Here is a 24,980-nt window from a genome sequence, read left to right on the forward strand (position 1 = left end):
TAGCCCAACCATCCACAGGACAGGGGTGTTCCCAGGAGATGCAAGGAGACTGTTCCAAGAACATGGTGTAAAGGAAGAAGAGACAGGTTTGCATCAGAGAGAAGGAAGAGGTTGGAGAAGAGCTCTGCTGAACCAAGAGTGTGACGTGGGACACCACTGCCAGCTGGAAAGCAGAGCACAACCCTGTGCAACTGCTCTCACCTGTGCATTCAAATGAAATTCTGTATTTAGTCTGTGTGACAGGGAGAACATCTCCTGGCTTCAACGTATGTTGAAAGGTTCCATCATGGTGACCAGAAGCAACACTACCATTTAGCATACATACTTTCCAATAACTTTTAGAAAACAAGGTCTAAAGCACCTCAGAAAAGTCCAGAACAGAGTCTGACCCAAGTAGATGCCACAAACCAACTATATACCTCAACACAGTATCTGTTTAATGCCCCATCATCCCGTACTTCGAAATGGCAAATCTAACTGAGTAAACTGGTAGAAAAATTCTTCAGTCTCAAGTCTCTAACCTTACCTGTGTAAACATGCTCTCAAGTGTAGTCAAGCCTCCTGGGGACACAGTGTCCCCACAGCACTGCTGTAGGTCCCAGTCCCCCCTCTGACACCACCTTGGACCCATAGGAAGCTGGGACCAGAAATAACACCTGCAAGCTGCACCTCACTTTTCACCCTACCAGAAGGCACACCAATGGCCACACACCGGCGAAATTCATATTGATGGACAAAATTTTTAAATTACAGTTTAAATAGCATGTACCAATGATGGACAAAATCCACAGCAGTGACAGGAAGGAATTTGATCTGTCATGACATTTGTTTATGCTTAGGTTTTTACAAGAACATCCCATTTCAGACAGAGCAGTGGCAGAGCTGCTCACATTCCTGATGGCTGAGCTATGGCCCAGTCCTACTAAGTCCATTGCTGGATTTTTACCTTTTATCCCCAACTAGTCTCAACATGGCTCTGTGCTAGGGAACCCTCATTGTGCCAGCCTCCAGTTGCACCTAGTGCAGCATTTTAGTTCAGAGCCATATTGTGATTTTAGCAACCTGATCTAGTGGGAGGTGTCCCTGCCCATGCAGGGGGGTTGGAACTAGATGATCTTTAAGGTCCCTTCCAATGCAAACCATTCTGTGATTCTATGATTCATTCTATGATCATTTCAGGCTGCAAGGCAGTACTGGTGCACATTCACAGTAAACCAGAATCTCTACTCCAGGTGTACTTCAGTTCCTAACAGAGGCCTAAGGGTGTGAAATAATAACTGGTCTTTTGGATGGTTTTGTACCAGTCAAGTGCTGGGAATGTTTGCTCCAGAGGACCAGAATAAATCTAGTTCAACGGGGGGCGGGGGGGGGCAGAGAAAAGTGAACGGTACATAGAGAAGATAGAGAGAGCTGGACACCAAGGTTTTGTCTGCTGATCTGCTCCAACTGGGCTGAGCCACTTGCTAACACAGATGTACCCTCTGGTCCCTTCAAATAATGAATGAGGCCAAGAGTCTGATTGGCAGACTGCAGAAACTATGGACAAATCTGTTCAATAATCTTGTCTTCAGCTGCAGTAGCAAGGAGGAATAACTGGGTATTTGGGTGCATTTCTGCAAGCACCAGCCCATCTGTACAGGGGCCCCTACACATGGACCCAGAGAAACAGGTTAAGAGACAGCCAAGATGAGATGTAGCCTTTCCAAACTGTTTCCATCACACTGTACCACACACTGCCCAGGACAGCACCTAGGAAGTACACCTGCAAGGACATGCACTGCAAAGCAATGACTGTTTCCATGTCTAGTTCCACAACCTGTTATTTGTCTCTCTGCTGTTGTGCAGCTTTCACAGTGTTAGTGGCTGTCAGCCACCTGCACAAAACAATCTTTTCTACTATCTGTTTTGTAATTTGATTTTCTTTTACATAGTTATTTTCCCTCCTGGCATAATGTTTAAAAATGAGATGTCGGATTAGTATTTTGAAAAATAAAAATCATAGTTATTTGGATGATTACTTGCAGAATGCTAAGCTGCAGGAGATATGTGGGAACTACAACGAGGGGTCACATATTCCCATTCAGAAAGGACACCTGAATTTGAGGGGAAAGATCTGGAGGAAGAACAGAAAGAAGGGGGTTGCTTCCTTGTAAAATAATGCAATAATCAAATAAGCAAAATTATTTGCCTCTCTTCACAAAGAGCCCCTTGTATCAAGAACACAGCTTACATTCTCCCCCTGCAATATTGCTCAGCTGTCATGTTTTATCATTACATTCCCTTCACATACCGCTCTTCACTTTTAGATTAATCTGCCAAAATGAGATGCTAAGGATTTGCATACAGATTTGACTACACAAAAATAGATCTGGAATTAATAACAGTCTCTATATGTTTTAATTTCTTCTAGACTGGAGTACCCTTGCCTCCAGCAGTATTCTTGGCTTTGAAAGTCATCAAGCTGATTTGTCTGCTCTTAGGTTATGATGCCACATGCTGCTACACTGTCCCCTGCAATCAAAGTGCTCGCAGAGATAGATTCCATGCCTTCCCCTAACAAGTATATTTTATAGATTGGCAGTTTTGATCTCCCCTCCCCAGGGGGATAATCTGCATCTTAACAGGTTTCTATAGATACATCTGTCATTAAATATGCCATCTTATATCTGCATCAATTTTCAAACTCAAGTTCCTCCTAACTTTGAAGTGCTATAGCAAAAGTTTAAATTTTTCTGCCAAAATTCAAATTTCAAAAGTCTGCAATGTCCTCTTGAACTTTTTTTTAAAAAAAACATACTACAGACAGCTGGGTAAGGGCAAAAGAAGAGCAATATGTCTCTTAAATAACTGGGGGAGGGGGCAAGGAAAAAAAAAAGTAGAAATGGTACTAAAAATAACACACACTTCCGAGATTATTTTTTTAAACTTCTTTGCAGTTCTTTGTATGAAGAAAGGAGGGGAAAGGCATGGTAATGACACTTGAAAAGAAGTATTTAAAAATAGAAACTATACTATTAAATTTTATGTCAAGCAATAGCAGCTAATGCTGTAGTAACTCAACAGTTAAGGAAAGAAAACTCTGGCTGGGTAAGTGGCAGAAAAATTACAGTTTGGTCAGCTCCTGCTGGGGTTTATAAACCAGGAGCAATGATTGTACCACTTTGAGCAGGCTGCTTTGAGGACTAGAGTTTCTGGGAGGCAAGGAGCACCCTCAGGACAAGCCTGTCTTTCTTGTTACAGACACCCGAACACACTCATGGAAAGCCCAGCATCCAACCCAGGGGCTTACAATGTTTTTACACTGCCACAGTCACTATTGCTAACTCCCTTGCAGGCCATAAACCCTGCTTTTTAAGCCCTCTGAGTAAGCTCCCAACTTATGCAACAGTGTCCCTCTGCATGAAGAAATTCCTGGAGGTGTCAGAGATCTGCTTTGTCCAGACCTTCAGACATGGGGAAATATTTTGGGTTCTTACAGCCGCCCAAACAGTCCACAAGCTGCACTGAAAAGCACATTCAATAAAATCCCTCCAAAAAGAGAAGAGTGGGAGGCAGCAGATTCAACACCATTTTCCCAATCGAAAATTTATAATCCATATTTATAATGTGTCCTAGTAAGACCCCCACATGACTTGAGAAATCTAATCCAATCCAAGTCCCCCAGATCATCTCACCACTCTCTCCAAAGTCCCCAAGTGCTAGGCTGCACGCACCAATCCGAGTTTGCTGGGAGACGTGTAAAACTACATGTTGGCAAAGAGCTCCCACGTGTATTCCTTCCAGCAAATCCAGGGAATATATAGAAACTCCTGACGTGTGCCCCAAGGTGCTCTGCTATTTTAAAATAGAAATCTCTCCTCTCTTAACGTGTCTGTGTGTTAAACACAAGATAATGCTCCCTCAACATGCCAGCCCACCGCTTTTCACTTCAGCCAGCCCAGGTGCAGCAAGGACAGCTGAGCTGGAGCATATTCTCCTACCCTAATAAGTAACCCTGGAAGGTGCCAACAGCAGCTCTGATTAAAACTGCTCCACCCTGGATGCAAGCCAGCTTGCAAACAAGAGGGACACAAGCTCTAGTTTGTTTGTGGCTGGTTGGTTTTGTTTTTTTAAGTCATTAACACCTGATGTTGACATTCCATCTAAGAAGAATCAATGCCATCAAACCTGTAAATGTCCATGTGTTACAGTTGTGAGATCCATCATCTATATTCAAAGATATTGATGATGACAATAAGAATAATAACAACAGAAACACTGTTCCATTTACAGACTAAGACTGCACCACTGAGACAATATTTATGTACTAGTTAAGCTCATGCTCCTGGAAATTTCTGTGCCAGCTGCACCCCAAAACTCAATTTGGTTATATATCACAGATTCTTATTTATTCCAGATCTATTTTCATAAAACCAATTTACAGTCATTTACAGAGAAAAAATTTCTCCTCAGAACTAAGAGCACCCTGATAGGAAGTGTACTTTACTCCCCCAAACCACTTGCAAAAATAATTCTCCAAGATACGCGACTTCAGTCATTTCTTTGATTAAAATTACCATTAGGGGAAAAGTCATATAAAAAAGAATCTTGAATTTTGAAGGAAAAGCCGTTAGATATAAAAGCAACTGTACCGGGTTGGCTTCTTTACCACCTCCCCCGTCCCAAGCTGAGTTTGCATGTGCATGTCAAGATCTGATTATAGCTGACACAGGCAGGTCAGGCAACTCAAACAACAACATGCGAAACAACAGCATAATGCTTTGCTTTAGAGAAGACTTTTCATGTGCTAATCTCTTGTGCACTTGAGGAGGAGGAGAAGCCTTGTTATCCCCAGCTGCAGGTGCAGGAATGGCCCAGAGCTGAACTGCCTGGCGAAGGCTCCCTGCCCCTCTCTGTCCCCACGGGCACTACACCTATGGAGGAGGAGGAAGGTTAATGTGAACAGAAAAGTTAAGTCTCCAGATTTGCACATGCACACCATGGAGGATGCAGGGAAATGGGCACAGTTCAAGTTCTCACCCTTATAGAAAAATATTTCCCTGCTTTTATAGGAATGACTGTGAGTAATGTTGAACTCCAAAGGGTCTGGTGCATTTTGCTTCTCTTTCACTCAAATACTTCACTGTTCAAGCATGTGGCATGCAGTTTGTTTGTGAAACAGGTCACAATGTCAGATGTTAACTGGGGCCTGTAAGATTCATCTTTCTATAAAATTTCCAAACCATCTGCCCAATGCTGTACTGTCGATACAGAGACCTTATTTTAATGAATTCTCATCTATTTTTTAAAATAAGTAAAAGAAAATGGGGGCTGTGAAAAAAAAATATTATAAAATGAGAAAAAATAATTACACAATATAAAAATACGTTCCACAATATATGGAGCTCAGAAAACTGAAGAGCTGAACCTGCTTATGCTGACCAGAGGGTCCAACTAGCTCCAGAGTACAGAAGGGTCCCTCTGAGCCTTCTGGCAGGTTAAGAACCCCAAAGGGGTGGTGGCAACCTAGGAGTCCCTCTGTCATCTGAAACACTGGCCACCCAACTCCTACCTCGAGCAGGTCCTTATGATTGTACAGTGTTTTGCTTAGCACACTTCCCTGCTGCCTTTCCCATGATTTTGTGCTCTATTATTTTGATTCTTTCTTGTATTTCTCCCAAAGGAGCAGCAAAGCTGACAATGAATACCAATAATAATAACAGAAACCCCTTAAGTCTCATCAGCTTTTGAATAGCAAAGTCTTTAGAAGACGGGGCTGAAGGAGAGGCCCTGACACTTGGGCTATAGAGTCTGGGTCATGTTTTGATGACTCCCTTCATAAATACAAGGGCTAGAAACTTCTATTATCAGTAATAAACGTGTTCACTTACTAAAAAAACTGGGCACCACCTTGGCAGCTGGTAGTAGCAGACTGACTTTGAGAGATCTTGTTGATGAACTGTAATTCCCAGAAAAAGCAGCAGGGATACAGCTCAGAAACATCCCTAGCACAGATTAATTTTTAATTACTTCATTTTAAGCCACATACTTAAAAATTAAGTTCCTTCCAGCATCACTGATTACTCTTACGCTAACACCTTGTATTTGATGACAAAGAGTGGATTTTCTTCAGCAGTGACTGCTGATATTTTTGGAACAATAAAACATCTCTCTGTACTATTCGTTCCCTTGCCCCTGAATACAGACACACAGCACACAGCATTCTGGCCCTAAGCAATTAATCAATAATAGAAAGCTAGCTACAGTTACTGCATGTCCATCTACTTCTATTTATAAAATAACTCTATTCAATACAAAGAATCCAGTTTTCAATCTGTAAGTACATAATTCAGATCAATACCCTACCAAAGTATTGCATAGTATGTTCTCATAACAACCTGTCAGAATCTACCAACTCAATTTGCTCAGCATTTTCTCAATAACTATACAAAATACAACTGAAAACTGTCTATCTTATTCCACTGCCAAAACATTGCACCTTACTGTGACTTTACAACAGAAGCTGTGTTGGTGGCAGTTTCAAATCTAGATGCAAGAACACTGATAAAATACTTTTTGTTGTTTTGCCCAGTTCTAAAGAGTTCATCTGGCAGGCTTTCACTTACCTCCTCCCCTGATTCTGCAGCTGTATTAGAGACATATCCTTGAACAGAGTATCACACTGCTTCATTATTTAAATGCAGACAGTATTTAAATACACAGGCAGGCATACATTTCACTCACGTAACTAAGCACATTAATTAATCCTCAGCATCATTTTCCCTTTCCTATCTGGAAAGATTAAAAGTCATGTTCAACCATTTGTTTTAAAATCTCTATCAAATAGTTCCTTGTTGTTTTTTTTGTATAGGAAAACAAAGAAATTAAGAAAAATACTTTTTTTCTTGTACTGCAGCAAGGACCACACTCTGATGGAAGTTTCTAGTGCTCGTTCACTGATTTTATATTAACATGTTTAATACAATTTCTTAAAAAATCCTGTTTGTCATAAATAGAGATTGACAAATGTAAACCACAAGAGGAAAAAAATAAAAATCAAGACACAGCAGTAATAGTATCCATGTATTTGAATTGCCCATCACAGGCAGACATCTCTAGCCACTGATAAAACAGGAAAGGTAGTGAATAAAACAGAGGCAATGCTCTGACCATGCCCAGCTGGTGGCCTAAAGCTGCAACCCTGTTTCTATACCATACCTGGGTCTCAAAGCCCACCACATGCACCCTTCAGGATTAATACACAGCACAAACTTTACAAGACTGATGCCAGTCATTGAAGAGAGAAACCCAAAGAACCTGCCAGAGATCTGGGTGGTTATCTGTGCTCTGTTACGCTTTTAATGCCAAAGTTGTTATTCATTATTTTAGTGTATATGTATAAAAATAGATACCTACTCCCGCTACCAGCAATGTTTGGAAATCAGTTCTCATAAAGAACTTCATCTACATGGGTAGAAAGATACACCTGCAAGGAGCTCCACTAACCTAAATAACACACTTTGAGAAGCACAAAGAAGGCCTAAGTAGTTAATTTAATCCTTCATCCATATATGATCTTTTCACCGGAAGGATCGCAGACCAGATTAAAATCCCCAGAGGGTACCTACAGTGAAGACAGCAATCACTGAACATTTTCCTCAAGGACTTGCCCCATTTACTCATTAACTTCTTTGTAAAATATTACAACTTCATAACCTTCCACGACACACTTCTTACTGAGAGGCAGATATTTTTCTGTCAGATCTTCTGTAGACAGCTCTGTCTTTATTCCAAAGTAACTAATACCAGAAAAATCACTACAGAGCCTGATGTCACCCAGTATTCACAACTCCCATCCATGTGCACGTTAAATAAAAAGTACATCAATCTGAGCAGCAAATACTATGTTAGTTTATGACTACAAGGCCTGTACTTTAATCTTTCTGTGCCATAAAGCCATGATTATATCTAGGCAGCCCTGTGCACTTGTTATGGACAGTCAGAGTCATGCATGATTTCCAATAAAGGTCATCTTGGCCTTCCTGAATATATGATACGGTACGTTTTGATCTCCTGAAGAGCCAGTGAGAGCAGTTCATACATTTGCCTTCAAGCCCTAGGTCTACACAAGCCAAAAGCACTTTATTCTCCATTTCTTTAACAGGAATAAACGCAGGGGTATGAGCTCATACTACACAAACCAAGTCTTACATTTTGTTTTTAGGAAGCAAGTAGAAACTGTGACCTGAAATTTGTCCAAAAATGCATTGTCATTTCAATTCATTGTGATTTATGAATGGCTACTGGAGGTAGCACATCTGATACATGCAGCTTGGAAATAAAAGATATTTAGCAAATAAACAAACAAACAAATTGGTATAAGGCATGTTGTGCTCCTGTACTTCTAATCAGACTTGATTGTATGCATCAAGGCTTAAATTCTTGGAAATACCCATCCCCTAAGACAAAAATTATCCTCACATATAAACCAAGTAAGACTGATTGGTTTAATTTGAGACAATATTTTGGTATTTTGTTAGTACCTCAAACTGTGTGAAACGTTTTCTACCTGATATCCAAAGAAGACCATCCACCACGTATCCTGCGTGGCATGAGAGTGATCGATCAAAGGACTGTACAAAGGTCCACTTGTTCTTCTTAGGGCAGTAACGTTCCACTGTAGGCAAGACTTGACGCAACTCATTCCTGCCCCCCACTGCATAGAGGAACTCGTCCACTGCTCCCAGCACAAAGTGCTCCCGACAGTTCTTCATCGGGGCTATCTCAGCCCAGGAGTTAGTGCGGGGGTCGTAGCGACAGGCAGTTCTCACTGCACAAGTGCGCCCCGTGGACTGCTCAGCCTCTCCTCCAGCTACAAAAAGGAAGTCTCCCATGACAGCAACACAGTGGTGGCTTCTCCCCACGGGCATGGGCGCCAGCTCGCTCCAGTTTGCCATCCCTGCGATGTGAACGTTCTCTTGATCTACCGGATTGAAGTATCGCAGTTCCTTCACTTTACAGACTTCACGTTTTTTCCCACCAATAATGTACAGAGTGTCTGACTGGAAGCGAGGTTTTGTCCTCCTGGTTTGCCAGACTGGCTGTGCATAGACACTCTGGTGGTAAGCCAAGGCCTCGTTAATAAGTGCGGTGGCAGTTTCACTGGCTTGGACAAGAGGGTGAGAAAGAGCTACGGTGTGCAGCGTATCCACATCCATAAGGCCAAAGCGGACATACTGGAGAAGTTCATCCATGTACTGGTAGCGGCAGTTGTGTTCCAGCCACCTCACAGCCAGCTGTAAGTGGGAGAAAGGGAGGGAAAAACATCTGTTATTTGTGTACATTTCTGTTCAATTCTGGTCTTTTGAAACCTGCTTGCATCCCAAGAGCAGCTATATCCTTTCCTCAGTAGTGATGTCAATCAATATAAAAAGCAGTTACAAATGCATGTCAGTCAACATAAAAGGTACCTACTAAAACTCCAATCCTGGTGCATTGTGAGGTGTCCCTGCTCATAGCAGGGAGGTTAGAACCTTATCATCTTTAAAGTCCCTTCCAACCTTCACCATTCTATGATTCCATTCTATGTTTCTTTTTATAATATACATAAAAGCATTGCACTGCACCAGTCCCCCTACAGAACTTCCACAGCATTATCAGGTTGCAATACTGCTGTGCAATACTCCTGCTGTGCAGACTGATGCTGTAGGAGATAACAGTGTCCCAGAATCAAGCTGCTGGAGGAACAATATAAATGCAAGGACTATGTGATCACAGGAGACCACAAGTACACTAGAAAGAAAAGTAAGATTATGGTTAGATTATTAGAAAGAAAAGCCCTTTCTCCTCTCCATGATTCATTCTATTTATGAAAAAATATTAAAGGAATATAACAAAATAGATATTGAACCCTTCAGTTTGTTTGTTTGTTTGTTTTTTCCTTCTTCATTAATTTTATTCATAAAGCAGAGCAAAGTGTAAAGGAAGCAGAAATTAAGAATTAAGGCAGAGGAGAGGGAAGAGGCTCTGATGGTTTGTGACTGACAGAAATCAGCAAGGAAGACTAAAACTGTTCAGCAACTGCAGCTTGTATCAACTGCCAAAATTAAATATAGCCTTTAAATTACCTAAAGCATATTGAATCCAGACAGGTCTAAAAAGGGACTAGGAAGGACTTAAACCATTTGAAGAGCTGTTGTGTAAGTTATTCTTGAAAACCTCAAGTAATTAAGATACCATCTGTTCCTCAAGACAACCATTCCCATGCTTGGCTATCCTTTCAGACAGATTTTCCGTTCACTTATGCAGGACTTCAACCTATGCAACCCTTCAACTCATTGTCCCATTTTCCACCTTTGGGTTTATATTTGAGAGCTCATGAACCCCCAGATCAACCCTAGAAATTTATCCATCCACGAAAACTAGTTTGCTACTTTCCTTTTCTCTTCCACCTCTGATACATTTTAATGTGTGTGTTGCAGTCTCCTCTGAATGAAAAAGTCTCTCAATCCATCTTGGGTCTCATTGTCTACATCTCTGCTGCTTAGCTCACAGTTGTCATTAAAAAAAAATTGTTCCTCTTTCCTCTTCCTTAATGTTTCATAGAATCATGGACTAGTTTGGGTTGGAAAGGATCTTAAAGATTATCTAGATCCAACCCTTCTGCATGGGCAGGGACATCTCCCAGTAGATCAGGTTGCTCCAAGCCCCATCCAAGCTGCTGTTGAACAACTCCAGGGACGGGGCTTCCACAACTTCCCTGGGCAACCTGCTCCAGTGTCTCATCACCCCCACATTAAAGAATTTCCTCCTAATGCCTAATCTACAACCCCAATTCTCTCAGCCTGTCTTCATAGAAGAGGTGCTCCAGCCTTTTGATTATCTTGTAGCCCTCCTCTGGACTAGCTCCTGGAGCTCCATGTCCTTCTTATGTTGGGGGCTCCAGAACTAGACACAGTACTCGAGGTGGGGTCTGATGAGAGCAGAGTAGAGGGACAGAATCACCTCCCTTGACCTGCTGGCCACACTTCTTTTGGTGCAGCCCAGGACATAGGTGGCTTTCCAGGCTGCAAGCACAAATTGCTGGCCCATGTTTAGCTTCTCATCCACCATCACCCCCAAGTCCTTCTCCTCAAGGCCGTTATTGATCCATTCTTCACCCAACCTGTATATGTTTACAGCTGAAAACTTGATATAATTTTACTCTTAAGAGTAAGATTTAAGGCTGTATTACTAACAAATAGATTGGAAGGATCTCTTCGGTTGTAACAGTCTATGGTTTTCTTATTTATTCATCACTACACAAGACTGCCAATGTACTCTGATGTTGCTGATTCATGTGTAAGCTTATGACTACTATTCCCAACCCCCCATCTTTCTTTTTTCCCCTACAGAATTTCCACCCAGTGTCATGCTTTCTCTGTTGTTACTGAACTCTCTCTTCAGGCCACTGATCCAACCTGTCAAGATCGTTCTCAATCCTAATTATATTTTCAAAAGTGCTTGAAGACCTTTACATCATCTGATTGTCGAAAAACATAGAACCTATATTATTCTTTCATCCAAATAATTTACAAAGACATTGACTAGTTCTGGAAGAGGACAGACTCCTCTGCTTCTTTTCATCCTAACAAATAGCTTGTGGAGCAGGAGTTTCTCACTAGCCATATGATAACAACAGTTTCAGCTAAAACTTACTGCCCTGTGCTGCTCATGGGAATGTCATCACTTGCATCCAACAGATTGGTTTCTTCTATTTGTATTTCATGACTTCACTCATATCTAAAATGGCATTGTGGAGGTATCACCTGTGCTATCACCACAGACATTACAGACTCTTCAAAGACATGCACTAATGTAAACCTTGTCTTGGTAACCAAAAGGCTTTTAAAGGAAGTTTAACATAAATTACTTAATATCTTAGAACTTTATCCTTCCTCTATTCTTTATTGTCCTCCTTCCCTCTCCTCAATAAATACTAGCAACAAGCAACACTATATATATTCCTACCTTTCACAGACAAAGTACCTGCATTAATTTTGGCATATGGGGTGTGTGACAATTTGCAGCAGAAGGGATGGACATCTCCATTACAATAGATTTTCTCCGCTGCATGAATTTTGACAAAAGTGACTTGATTCATACTGAGTTTGGTCTGTACTTAGAATATCCCTGGGAGGCAACTAAGATCTGGGAAACACATTATGTTTAGAAGCTCCTGTCCAAATCAACTCATGCTGCTGTTTGAACACATTTCGACTACAGTATCCTGTGTGACCCACACCTAATGTCTGGTACTCCAAGGCAGAAAAAAAGGCTATAAGAGCTAAAAGCTATAAAATGTTTTTATCTTGTCTTGATATTGATAACAATGACTGTTACTTCATTTGAAATGCCATAAATTCATTCAGGGACACTCCTTAGAAACAAGTGTTAGGAATTTAAGCTACAAATGTAGGTATTTATATGTTTATTCATAGAGTATAGGATGAATTCCTAAATTGTGACACAAGGCTATGGAACAGGTCATGAGGTTTTAGGGACACACAAACTGAGCCTTAGACTTCTACATCTGGCACGCAGCTCACATTGTTACAGTGTTGTCTAGCAGAACATGGTGTCTCATGCTAAGGAAGCATGGAATAAAACTGAATTATCTCTGTGGATGAACAGGTATTCTAGTCACTGGATGGTCTGGCAGAAGAAGTTCAACAGAAAGAAAATCAAGCTCCAAAACAACTCTTTTGCTTGTAGTAGAAATAGTAACTGATGGACTGTAATACAGTTCTAAATTTCCTTCACTGTAAAGAAGGCAAATAAACCTATCATGAACATATGGCAGAAGTGCAGACTTTATGTAGCACATCAGCAGACATCTGTGTATTTGTCAACATGAGTTCCACCACCTTTACTCAGTTTCTGTTTAATCCAGACTTACAAACCTGGTGCCTACATGTTAACTCCAAGATTCACCCCGTCCATACGCTAATTATAGCACCTATTTTTTAGCCTCTCTGGCAGTAGTGATTAGCAACTATAATCAGTATTGACAAAATAAACTCAAAGCCATTTTACACTTTGTGTTGCTGCAAGGAAAGACATTCAGACTTCTCTGAGGAGATCTCAATGGCACTTGAAATTATAACCGTGTTTAAAACTCAAAAAAGAAAGCAAAAAAAAAAAAGTAAAGAGACCATCCACAATTTTGAGTTTTAAAATATTTGTGTTGCTGCTAAATAATTTACAAAAATAAGAAAAGACTCCTACTCCTAGTGCCATACAGGCAAATTCTGTTTAAACTGCTAAAAGCTTCTTTTCTATTAATTTTAATGTATGAGTGTTGAGAAAAGGAAGCTACAGCCTAGTGCCTATATCAACTTTAATAAATAATATATTTTGCCATATTCATCTTCTAAACTAAGTAAATGACAAAAGCAGGCCCTCAGAAGGGCAGGATTTTCAAACCCGATTAATTGTCTTATTCTAAAGCCTTAACCCAAAGGATTTTTCTTTGCCAAGGTTACATTACTTGATTTAGCAACGGAGTACATTCTCAAAACAGTAAGTAGAAAACCGATGGAAAATTTTATCATGCCACAGTTGGAGGATACATCTAAACACACCTGCATGGATTTTGATTTAATTGCTAAAAGTGAATTCAGAGTTTCATTCCTGCTGAAGATAACCCTGCAATAAGCGGTTACCTGTCTTCTGCTATTCCAGGAGCCATGAGAGCCCTGCATGCCTGTGCCTTGCCCGTTCAGCATCGCCTGCAATCCTTCTCACTCCAATCTGCTGGGAAATGTGCCAGACCTTCACTTGACATCACAGCAGGCTTTCTAACCAGAACAGCCAAGCTACTTCATGAGTGCAAAAGTTTGACATACTCCTTAAACCCAGGTTCATTTGGAAACTACTTTTAAGTCACAAAGTCAGTGTCAGGGAAAGAAAGCTGATGTTCACAGAGCTCCAAGAGAGAAAACCCACACCCAAGCATCCATTAAAGTCATCTTGGTCTGAGCTTTAGTTGATGGACTCATGCTGTAGCCACAAAGACTGCAAAGGAATTATGCTAGTTTAGACCAACTAAGGTCTCCAATAACTGAGATGAAGCCAAAAAGTGACAGTGGCAGAAAAAATGAGGTTTTTAGAGGTTTGGCTTTTTTAGCAACAATAAATAAAAGGAAACATTAAATTTCATAAGGTTTTGAAACAATTCACAGTATCTCATTAGTACAAATGGAAATCTTAAGCACAATAATACAGTGAAAAAAATGAGAAAGGATGATTTTAAATATGGAAAAGTGGAGGGAAGGAGGTCTTTTCTTGGAGTGATATCAGATATATTCAACACAAATGATCAGATTCTTGCTTGACAATCTGATTATTATATATATCAGGGAAAGAAAAAGAACCACTAATCTCTTCTTTAAACACAAATCTCACCAAGCAATCCTGTTGCTTAACTTGAGCAAAAATGCCAGGCCACCAGAAAAAAATCAAATTAATATATTTGTATATTAGCATATTAGACAGTGCTATAGATCTGCTCCTACTGACTGATAAGGCAAAAAGAGTCATGAAAGCAATACAGGTACTATAGCAATCACTTTAAGGCACTGAGGAAAAACTTATTTTTTACTAGGGAAAACTTAAGAGTTTACTAGCTCAGTGTTTGAGAACCCAAGTAACGTATATTTTGGCTATACATTTGCACACAGTTTGGCCTCTCCTTGAAGTTTACCCTACTCACCAAGTCTCAGTCATTCCAGACTAGAAACTCTTGCCTCAAAATCACCATCTGTCTCAGTTGGTTATCATCAGCACCACCCTGGCTCTTCAAATCTCAAATCCAGGAGCAGAATCCATGGATAAAACACGACATTTACTAAAGCTCTGAAACGAAGTCCACTTAAGGCTATGGAGGAACTTCCACTTTTTAAATATGAATTTGGATCTCTAAAGGGTCTTAGCCCTTCTCTGTCTCTCCAGAAACTATGAAGGACAAAATCCAGAGAGTTCAGGATATTTATGTAAATATTTTGTTTCAGTAAGGTGAACTACATTGGTCTGTATCACCCCCTAAAAAGAAAAACTTAGAGGTGAAGGACTGTTGCTAGAAAAAAAATACCAAAACAAACCACACATACACAATTTTTCAAATGCCACAAGTTACAGATGAATATTTTTAGAAGTTAGTAAGTAACCATGCAGCAAAGCCTCCAGACTGGCTTTGCAATTAGATCAATCAGGTATTACCTTACAGTTGTGGGCAGCATGGACAATAAGTGGATCAAGCCTAAATGCCAGAGAACCTTAAAGATAGATATTATTTTTCTTCTTTTTATTTTGAATTTAAAAATGTACATTAAAATAAGACTCTAATGAGCTGCATGTAGAACAATCAAAATTATGAGGTATTTGCATTTCTTTTGCACCTTGAGCCAAACAACTACAAAATTATGCATAGGATTCTCTGAATCTGAACACAGTAAATATTAATAATATCTGAATCAGCAATGAAATGCCTTTTGCCCCTGAACCCTGAAGAGAGATTTTCCAACTGAAAAAGTTGTAGTACAGTGACTTAGACTATATTTGCAAGGCATCAGGCTGAGGCATATGCCTGTGAAAATAAAACTATGCTGTCCCCCACCTTCTTTACATAGAGACTTTTTAAAAATTACCTGTTTGTCAGTTTTACAAACATGTGCCTATGTAAGCAGCCCCCCGTGTGGCACTGCGTTACCAAGCAGGCACATTTTCATTTGCACATTCTGTTCTTACAACCAGAATTAAAACATTTGCTCTGTTTGGGGTGAGCTGATAAACAGGGATTTTTAAAATTTCCTTCTTTTCTTTTTTTCTCATGTGAAAAATGAAAGAAAAATGTTCCTCTAGATGTATTATGCCTTTGGGCTCCATTTGAGGGAAGGGAAAAAAGACAGAGAAAGCTACTGTGAAGGTCACAGAGTGAAAGAACTTCCTCAGGGCACAGAATAAATTAAATCCCAAGGAAAAAATAAAATGTGATTTCCAGAGTGTGAGGCACAAACTCAAAATGACAATGATTGACAGCCAAACTATATCCGTGCAATATCGAAGACTGCACGTTCTCATTTACCTCAGTGTAGCCAGCAAGCGCCCATTAAACATCCGTCTGATGCCCAAATTAACCTTCTTGGCAAACTGAAAGAGGCACAAACTATCATAATCAACCTTTCATTATCACAGCAGCCTCTAGTTAAAGGGTCAGAATAATTGTGCCATCAGAGCCCTGATTGTTTTCAATCAACAGACGACTGGAGTGACAGCTCAGTGATGGAGTAGTTTGATGAAACCGCACCAGGCCTAATCAGAGCAGATGAAAGGAAGGCATGATTGGTGCAAATGAACAGTCGTGCCTCTCTTTTTCATTTACAATCTGAAATTACTCTTAAATTTACAGGGTTTTTTCTCCCTTATGAGTACCTCTGAAAGAATGTTTGACTTATTATGAGTTCTGACAGTGCAGAGTTATAAAACACAGGTAGGGTTTTCTGCCCAGGCTTTAAGTGGGTATTCAGCATAATTTTAACAAATTCACTCTTGAAAAGCACAAAATGACTAAAGACTTCCAATGACCTAACCTTTCAGTGCTGTTTGATTAGCAGAACAATTTATCACAGCTCACATTCTTCATGATAAGAGAAGATTAAAAAAAATGGGCAAGGATCTCTTGCAAATGTTTTCCCTTAGCCAATATATTTATTATGTTATTGCTCTCCTGTTCTCTCTCTCACACACAAATGTGAAAAAAAAAATTAAAGAACACAGCATTAATAACCCTTTTCCTCTTAGAATGAATAATAGAATCCAAGCAAGGGATTGTTTGGAGATGAAAGCAGAGACCAATTATCGTGCCAGTGACAGCATCAGTATTTAGTCTTCTGGTGGGTTGTTCATTCCCACGTTCTAAGGGATGAAAAATTAATCAACCTCACTAGGTGTTTCTTACCTTACTCACTGGCACAGAATCAGAGTGCCCCACAAATTAAAACTAAAAAACATAAATAAAAATAAAAACATAAATAAAAACAACTGGTGGCTGTTTTGGCAAAATTTGGAAAGAAAGAAGAGGCAAGTTTCCTGCACCTCCTTGGCTACAATTCAATTCCCCTCCCAGCCTCACACACTCCTATCCTCATACGTGTGCTGCAAGGTAGGTGGGGTAAATCAAAAGAACCTCTTTGTACCTGTGATAGAAGCAAGAATTTCAAGTGATGAGTGGTAGAACATGCTTTGTTCAGGAAGGCTCAGAATCAAACATTTTTCTCTCTATACAAATAGTGAAGTCTTACATTCGCCTTTTCCCATCACATTCACAGTGCCTCCACCACAAGGATCACACCACATATTCAAAGATACTGTCACTCTATCTGTCCCCAGCTCCCACCCAGCCAACTCCACACTATTGCTAGACTCTTCCCTCAGCAGTGGCACTGGCTTTGTGTACAAAAGGAGCAGCTAAGGGCATTCCCAAACTGGAGTCTAAGAGCACAGCTGACAGGAAAGACAAAACGTGCATCCTTCCAGACACAACCATAATCACTGCCATCCAGTCACAGACACACAGCTTCATAGACAGACAGGGTTTGGAGGAACGAGGGCTGGGACAGTAAAGAGGGAAGCCAAATATTAATGAGTTATGACTTCAGGAAACACACGGCCTGAGAGGAACATTAGAAAAACCCAAGATTTGACAGATCTGGAGGGTGAAAGCACCTATTAGTGTAGGTCCCACTGGCCTTTTATCAATCTCTGCAAAAGCTGCAGTGGATTTGTCTGGAGTACTCCTTTAGGAAGCTCTTGGTCTGCTAAATAAAAAATGCTGTGCCTCTTGGTTGGAGTTTTGCTAGCTTGGGATCTGTGTGACATCAAGATGACAACCTGCAGCTTTCAGAACACCAGTCTGCAGTCTGTGAGCCACTTTCCAAGAGTCAGAAATTTAACTTGCACTGAATAACATGCAGCAAGCAGAACTGTTGGCCAAATCTGTCCAGCAGCACAAATGATGCTTTTCATGATATGGCACTGAGATTAGAGGTACATCATGCAGCTGTATTAATAGCAAACATTTATCAAAATTAATGCTGTTAAAGTGAATCATAATGTATTAAGAATTTTTATCTTTTTTTTTTCAAGTGCTGATAAGATCTGTCTTCTTAAAAAAAGCTGTAAAGCATCAATCACCAGTTGCCTGATTTCCTCACAGAGCTGCTAGACAACAACATTGTCCTGTCCAGTCCTCAACAGGTATAAGGAAGGATACATAACCTACATAACATGACTTAAGCTGATTTCTTAGTCATAATTAAACAGCTTGATTAGTATCTCCATCTCAGAATGTTTTAATACATGTTTCTGCACAATATCTTTGTGAGGAAGGAAGGAATTCTTCATCCCAAAAACAAACTCTCCACCAAGTACAGCCCCCTGCATTCTCAGTCCAGTGCTTTACCACGAGCTTCCCTCTTCCCTGGTGCTACACGATACTGGCCTTCCTAGAAAGGTCATTATTTTATCAAAAGGTTGTGAGAGAAAGTGTTAGTTTCATTATTTATGTATGTGCTTTTTATGAAACACATGGAAAGAAAAGTCAGTTTTCTGATAACAGTTAAGAATAGGACATGCACTTTCCAAAACTGTATTATCCTCTTTTACACACTTTATCCAATGCATTTATTTTACCATTTCTTATATTTACTGGAAATTAGACTAGACAGAAGCCTACCTAAAAGACATTGACTCAGAAAAAATATTTCAGCTTTTTGGACTTGCAATAAAATAACTATGATCAAAAATCAGCTTTAAAAAGGCTAGTTGAACTACATTAATATATAACATTATATATGGTAATGAATCATATTATATTAAAGCAAAGAACTGCTATAATGGAAAAACTGAACTTTTAATCTACTCAAGCTCAAAGCAAAGTAAGGTAGGGACAGAAGGTAAACTCTCAGCTGTTGTAAATTATCACAGCTCATGGAAGTTTGCCATTTTACACCTTCTGGGGAATCTGAACTTCAAAACTATATAGCACTTTCCTTCCAAGTATCTCAAAGCAATTTATAAGCAGTCAAATTTGAGCTTCTCTGAGAGAAGTGTGCATTTCAACCATTTTGCCAACATGAGAACTAAGAGAGAGAAAAATTAAGTGATACAAGAGAAGATAGCAATGGTGCAGCTCACACATAAGCCAAATCTTCTGTCCCCTCAACCTGTCCAACACTGAGTCTCTTTACCCCACTACTGAAGTCCTGTGAAGTTTTTTGTGCTCCATGCCACAGAATGAAACCTTGGTGAGATGCAGGTATCTGAAACTGAGGACAAGATGGAACCCTAAATATTACCGGACAAAACAATTTGAGATATTTTTCCAGCTGAAAAGTGCATCTCCATAAAGGCAATAAACCACCACATTCCTCCTTAACCTTCTTGGACTATGCCACAGTGTGCTTCAAGAGAAGCACGCCCTTGTGCAATCTAGTCCTCAAACTAAGGAGTGGTTTCTTTTACAATAATTTGGAGCTTCTCTGCAAAGGCAGATCTACAAATGCATTTTGTACCTAACTCATTCTTCTGCTATGATGGAAGGAATGAGCAAGGCCCTTTGCAACTGCAGCAGTGAGAGATCATATGTACAATTGTGTGTTTAAAACCTGTATGAGCTACTGTGGAGTCCCTATCCCAACTGCTACCCCACTGCTGACAACTGCTCAGTTTTCCTGTGCACTACAATGGCTATCACACCTGAAGTGTACACAAATAAAATAAATGAGCTGGGTCTGATCACACTGGAAAGGCTCTACTTACTTCTGCAATCAAAGTAAATTTTCTTTTAACAACATCACCAGAAAGGGGTGTAGAGGGTGACAACTTATCCAGAGCAAAGCAAAGCAATGAAACCAAACCCCAAAACTGACAACTGGAGACAGAACTTCACTTTTTCCCTTCAAACAGGTCCAGCCATAAAGCAAATTAGGAAACTACAAGCAAGCCTCCCACTCACCATTCCTACATGGAAGCTTCATACTGAAATCGACAGACCCTAATAGATCTACCTGCCTCTCTGTCACAACTGTATCTAATGGAAGGAAGACACTGAACAACTTCTTGCCATCCCTTTTCTACTGCATCACAAAATGCTCAAGTTTGGACCTTTCACCATTTGTTACAAAGGTAAAACTGACATTGCTATGTGCTTTATCCATTAAGTTTTTCTGAAGTTGCAATGAACAGAAGCTTATCTCTTCATAAACACAGCTAACTAGGGCTCTTAACTGTAATTTTATTTCAGTTTAAGGAGATCAAAGTTTAGGATAGCATTTTTCTTTTCTCAAACAGGATGAGGATAGAGTGCATGGGAGGTGGAAGAAGACAACCTCATCCTCAGCAGCCAATCATTTCAAAATTTAGAATTGCTCATTTTTATTATTAGAGGGAACATTCAGGCTGACACACATAGCCACATTTAGCATTAAAGTACGTTGCTGGTACATGATTATAAGTGGAAATGACAATCTTTCAACATCCAATACACATTGTTTTTAATGCCATTCTTCTCTTGTTTTTTTCCCCTGAAATGTATTTTAGAAGGATAGTGGCTCTCTATGGAGACACGAATCTGCAAGCCTTCATCAGTAAAAATTGTTAGAGAATGAAATAGGCACAAAATCAACAAAATTCTATAAAAACGCAATTCAGCTTTGTGAAAATTAGCCTAAATGACTCTTGAATGTAGAAAGATTTCTCTAGTGTTCGGGTATAATTTTCTACAGATTTAATAGGCAAATCCAAGAAATCACAGGAAAATGTATCATTTTCTATAATAATTTCAACAACAGCTACACAGGACTTTATGTTGTTAATATCTTAAGTCACACGCAAAAACATACATCAAAGTACACATTCTCCTATATACATGCATGCTCTCAACATGCCATATTACTACAAAATTACCAAAGTCAATTTTCCCAAGTGAAGTCAGCAGGTAACCGGTTTGTTTGGTGGTTTTGTTTGTTGTTTTTTTTTTTTAAATGAGTGATACCACCAGCACCTTCACTACAAGAACTTCATTTACAGTTTGTTCTGCTTCATTATTTTCATGCACGTCTGATAAGGGCAGTGTCACCTAACCCTTCTAGTCTCACAGAAAAAAGCTGTCTTAGTGTCCCCCACTCTCTCTCAGCCACTTTACCCTGGCAGCTATTGAACATTAGCCACTAAAGTCCATGTAACATATTAGCAAACTTGATTCTTCAACTCCAAAGTGTGACCTCATTTTAACATGGAAAGGCCCACTAACATTAACCATGGGAACATTTAGGTCTTCTCCTGCCAGCAGGCAATTTACCTTCTCAAATCCAGTGATAAATGTGCCTCAGAGGACAGCACGACAACAAACACACACACGTATTTTAAGAGTCAGTACTTCTTTTGGCTGATTTTCCACAATGGAGTTGTTTTCACCCATTCATTTTTTAAATACAAAAAGAACAAGCAAGCACACAAGGAGAAGGTCACTCGGTTTTTTCGATAACAGAATAGTTTCACTTTTAATCAAATAATGTCTTCTTAGTGATGTCAATTTTATTGACTTCGACTAAACCCCCACGTGATAGGCCTCAGACTTATGCAGGACTCATATTAAGTGATGAGTTCATTTTTTCAAAATTGACTAATTTTCCTAAGAATATTATCTCTTTTTAAAAATGACTTAAGACACTTAGAGCTACATTTCTGAATGCATCTCAGATGGCAAACATATCTCATGAATTGGGAATGCCAGAGCTTCCCTAATACAAGATGGAAAAAAAATGTAAATGTATTATTTAAACAAACTAAATCACATCTGAAGCAAACTGAAACAACTGCAACTGCTAAAAGGGGAACTTCATAAAATTCAGACATACGTGGTTTCACAAGAATGCTGAAACAGGCTCCACCCTCGAGGAGCAGTTTGAAAGCTTTTCAGCACAGATTCTCACTTCAGAGACTGTGATCTTTCCATCTGTCATTACTATCCCACATAGACCTTTAGCTTGGAAGCCACTTCACAGTGAGGCTTCTTAAGAACTTTCTGACAAATGTATTTCTCATAATTTCTTCCATTTCTCCCTGGCACAAGGGATTCCAAGGTGATCAAAGGAGTATATGGATCCCTTTGTCGTAAGGCAATGACAGCCCCAGTTCCACACCTCACTCACACATCTGGAAGCTGTCAAGGCAGTCCCTCTTGGATTAAGTAAGGACATGCAGGAGGGCCACTGCTTTTCCATCTCCTTGCCTCCTCACCTTCCTAGAGCCACTAGTGTCCTGATCCTGGAGCAGAAGTGACAGCAAGGGACAACAGCTGGTCAGATCTCAGTAGTGATGCTGAACTGCACCCACTTGTAAGCAGGTCTAGACATATGAGTGCAAATTTACTTCATCTAACTTGACATAGTTTAGGTACAAGTGGAAGCACTAAAGCCCAAAGCTTGGATTCTAACATGTTAAAGACAATTTGTATGGTTTTAGACAACCTGGAATTCAATTTTCTTTCTTCGTCTTTATTGGCTCTATAGTTACAAATACAGGTAATGCTTCTGCCAGCTCCCAGAGGAAAACTTGTTGGAGTATTGAGCTGAGAATTCTCAAAAGAGCTTCTAATTTTCTGTCATTTTTTACAAACCCATCAAAAACAGCTTTACTTGGATTTTGAAAAAATGGATTAGTAACACTTGTATCTCTAAATAGAAGACATTAACTAAGACAGTAACAATCGACTGCCTCATTAAATCACCTGTGGTATCTGTGGGTTTAGACTTGATTCACATTGTTCTTTAATTTATCTTACAAATGAAGGTAATGTGTATTTCCAGTCATGTCTGTCACAACACTATGGCCTAAGCAGCTTTCTTTTGTGTAACCATACACCTGTGCATTAATATAATTATGCTTCAGTTAATCTCCAAAAGATCACAGTCACAAAGAGCATAACAGCCAACACAGCCCCCACCATAACAGACCAATTTAAATGCAGAATGCACTTTCATAGAAATGGTCTTGCTGTGGGCACACCTTGGTCTTCCCTTTTTGGCTTTCCAAGTCAAGGCACACACCCTTTTCCTAGCTGAAGAAACGACCTAAATTCAAGAGCTGTTGGCACAGCAGCCTTCCTAAATACTGCTGTGATGCTCTGTGCAGTTCAAAGTCAATCTGCAATAAGTAAGGTGAGGCAATGCTACTACAGGACACCGAAGCAAAAGTAATGCCCTCCAGTAATTCCTCTGTTACTCACAGAATATTAGAAGAGCACACAGTTGCTCCTGTTTCAATATAGAAATTTAATATAGCTAGTTTTAATATAGAAAATCCCTTTCTATATTGCTATACTTGGTAAATAACAGTAACAAGATTAGCTAACTCTCAAGAAATAATAGGTGAAAACTTTCAAAAGTTCAGAAGAAAAACATTTATAAAGTTCATAAACTTTTACTGTAAAGGACAAGATAAAGTGTCCATGAGATTTAAGCTAAGGCAGACAAATGGGGAAGGTGTTTCATAAAGTAAGGGGCCAGTGCCAAGAGGGGCAGAATTCATTTTCACTGTAAGCCAAAATGCCATTACTATTATAAATGATGCAGAAATTACATCGGGAAAAATGTGCGTGACCTGAGCACATGAGCAGAGTGTGAGACTCAGCTGCCAACAGCCACTGCCATGATCCATGGGAGCCTGCACATATCCTGCCCAGGCTACAGCTCCAGGGGACACTGATCTCCTTGTAGATCCTGTGCCACAACTGCCACCTTGGTCTACGTATCATGGATATCCTACCAAATATTCTGCACGTTCCTATGTTTATAAAAATGAAACCCACTCAAATAGTCTGGAGAGACCATATATATAGAATATTACCATTGCACACAAATGCTTTCATAGAATCATTGAACTATTCAGGTTGGAAAAGACCCTTGGGGTCACCGAGTCCAACCATCATCCCTACTCTACAAAGTATTCAGGTGAGATACCTGTAATTATGAGGATTAGCCTCAGGAAAAGGAAACATATTAGATCACAGCTTATGTTTTCACACTATTTTTATTTGAGGGTAACTATTTTGATTCTTGTTTGCTAGTCATGTTACACAGTGCAACCATCACAGACCCAGCACAGTGGATACTGCAATTCAAGGGCACTTTTACATGGACCATTTATGAAAAAGATACTAAAAAGGGGGTGAAAACCCAGCAGAACACACACGGGCAATACGCTAATTTTCCCATATAGCCTCACCAATTCACTCAACTTTGATATCCATCAAACTCCATTTTTATCTCCTATGCCTCTCTTGATAAGAGGCTGACAGCCACATTTTAGTGTGGTGGTTTTCTACTTAGGCTAAATACTCACGAGGGATGAGCATTAGACCACCAGACGTGATTTAACTTTTTGCCCAAGAGAGCACTTATGCTTATTTCTTGAATAGTGGAAGGCTAATATACTGTTTAAACACAACGTTGATTACCAAGATGCTTTCCTTCACTCACTGTTTGATGTCATTACTTGTTTTGCAGTAAAACTTCAGCTCACATTTAGCAAGGCACTTAGTCCATGTTCCATCAAAACATATCTATACCCCTGAGAAGCATGAATTTTGCTCTCTCCATATTAAAAACTGTTCTTAGACTCAAAAGATTGGCAGAAAAAAAATAAAATAAAAAATCAAGTACTGCACTGAAAGAATGACAAGCTTGTACTGGAACATCACAACCTACTTTAGAAACTGCTGTTCTGCATAAGAAAATGTGGGCATCACTGGAGATGTCTGGAAGATGACTGTGGCCTTCACTTCAGCAGAACTGTTCCACCATAACAGCCTGCTATGAGGTGTACACCACACCATTGCCTACAGTGCTGAACTCTGGGATTCCTGCTGGAGAACATTTCTGGGCCCTCCACAAATGCTGCCA

The 24,980-nt window shown here is 39.8% G+C and overlaps 1 protein-coding gene across 4 annotated transcripts in view; it reads right to left on the reverse strand.

Moving 5' to 3' along the window:
• The window catches only part of KLHL32 (kelch like family member 32), a 114,172-nt gene that overhangs the window by 8,124 nt on the left and 81,068 nt on the right, over nucleotides 1–24,980 (reverse strand). For 3 of the 4 annotated variants that reach the window (XM_051615621.1, XM_051615623.1, XM_051615620.1), the window contains one exon: nucleotides 8,549–9,275. In XM_051615621.1, coding sequence (XP_051471581.1) covers nucleotides 8,549–9,275 — 727 coding nt within the window. Of the gene's footprint in view, nucleotides 1–8,522; nucleotides 9,276–24,980 lie in introns of those variants that run through there. The other variant, XM_051615624.1, reaches the window with a different exon arrangement.

Source organism: Apus apus, chromosome 3, assembly GCF_020740795.1.
Source record: "Apus apus isolate bApuApu2 chromosome 3, bApuApu2.pri.cur, whole genome shotgun sequence".
Taxonomy (NCBI): domain Eukaryota; kingdom Metazoa; phylum Chordata; class Aves; order Apodiformes; family Apodidae; genus Apus; species Apus apus.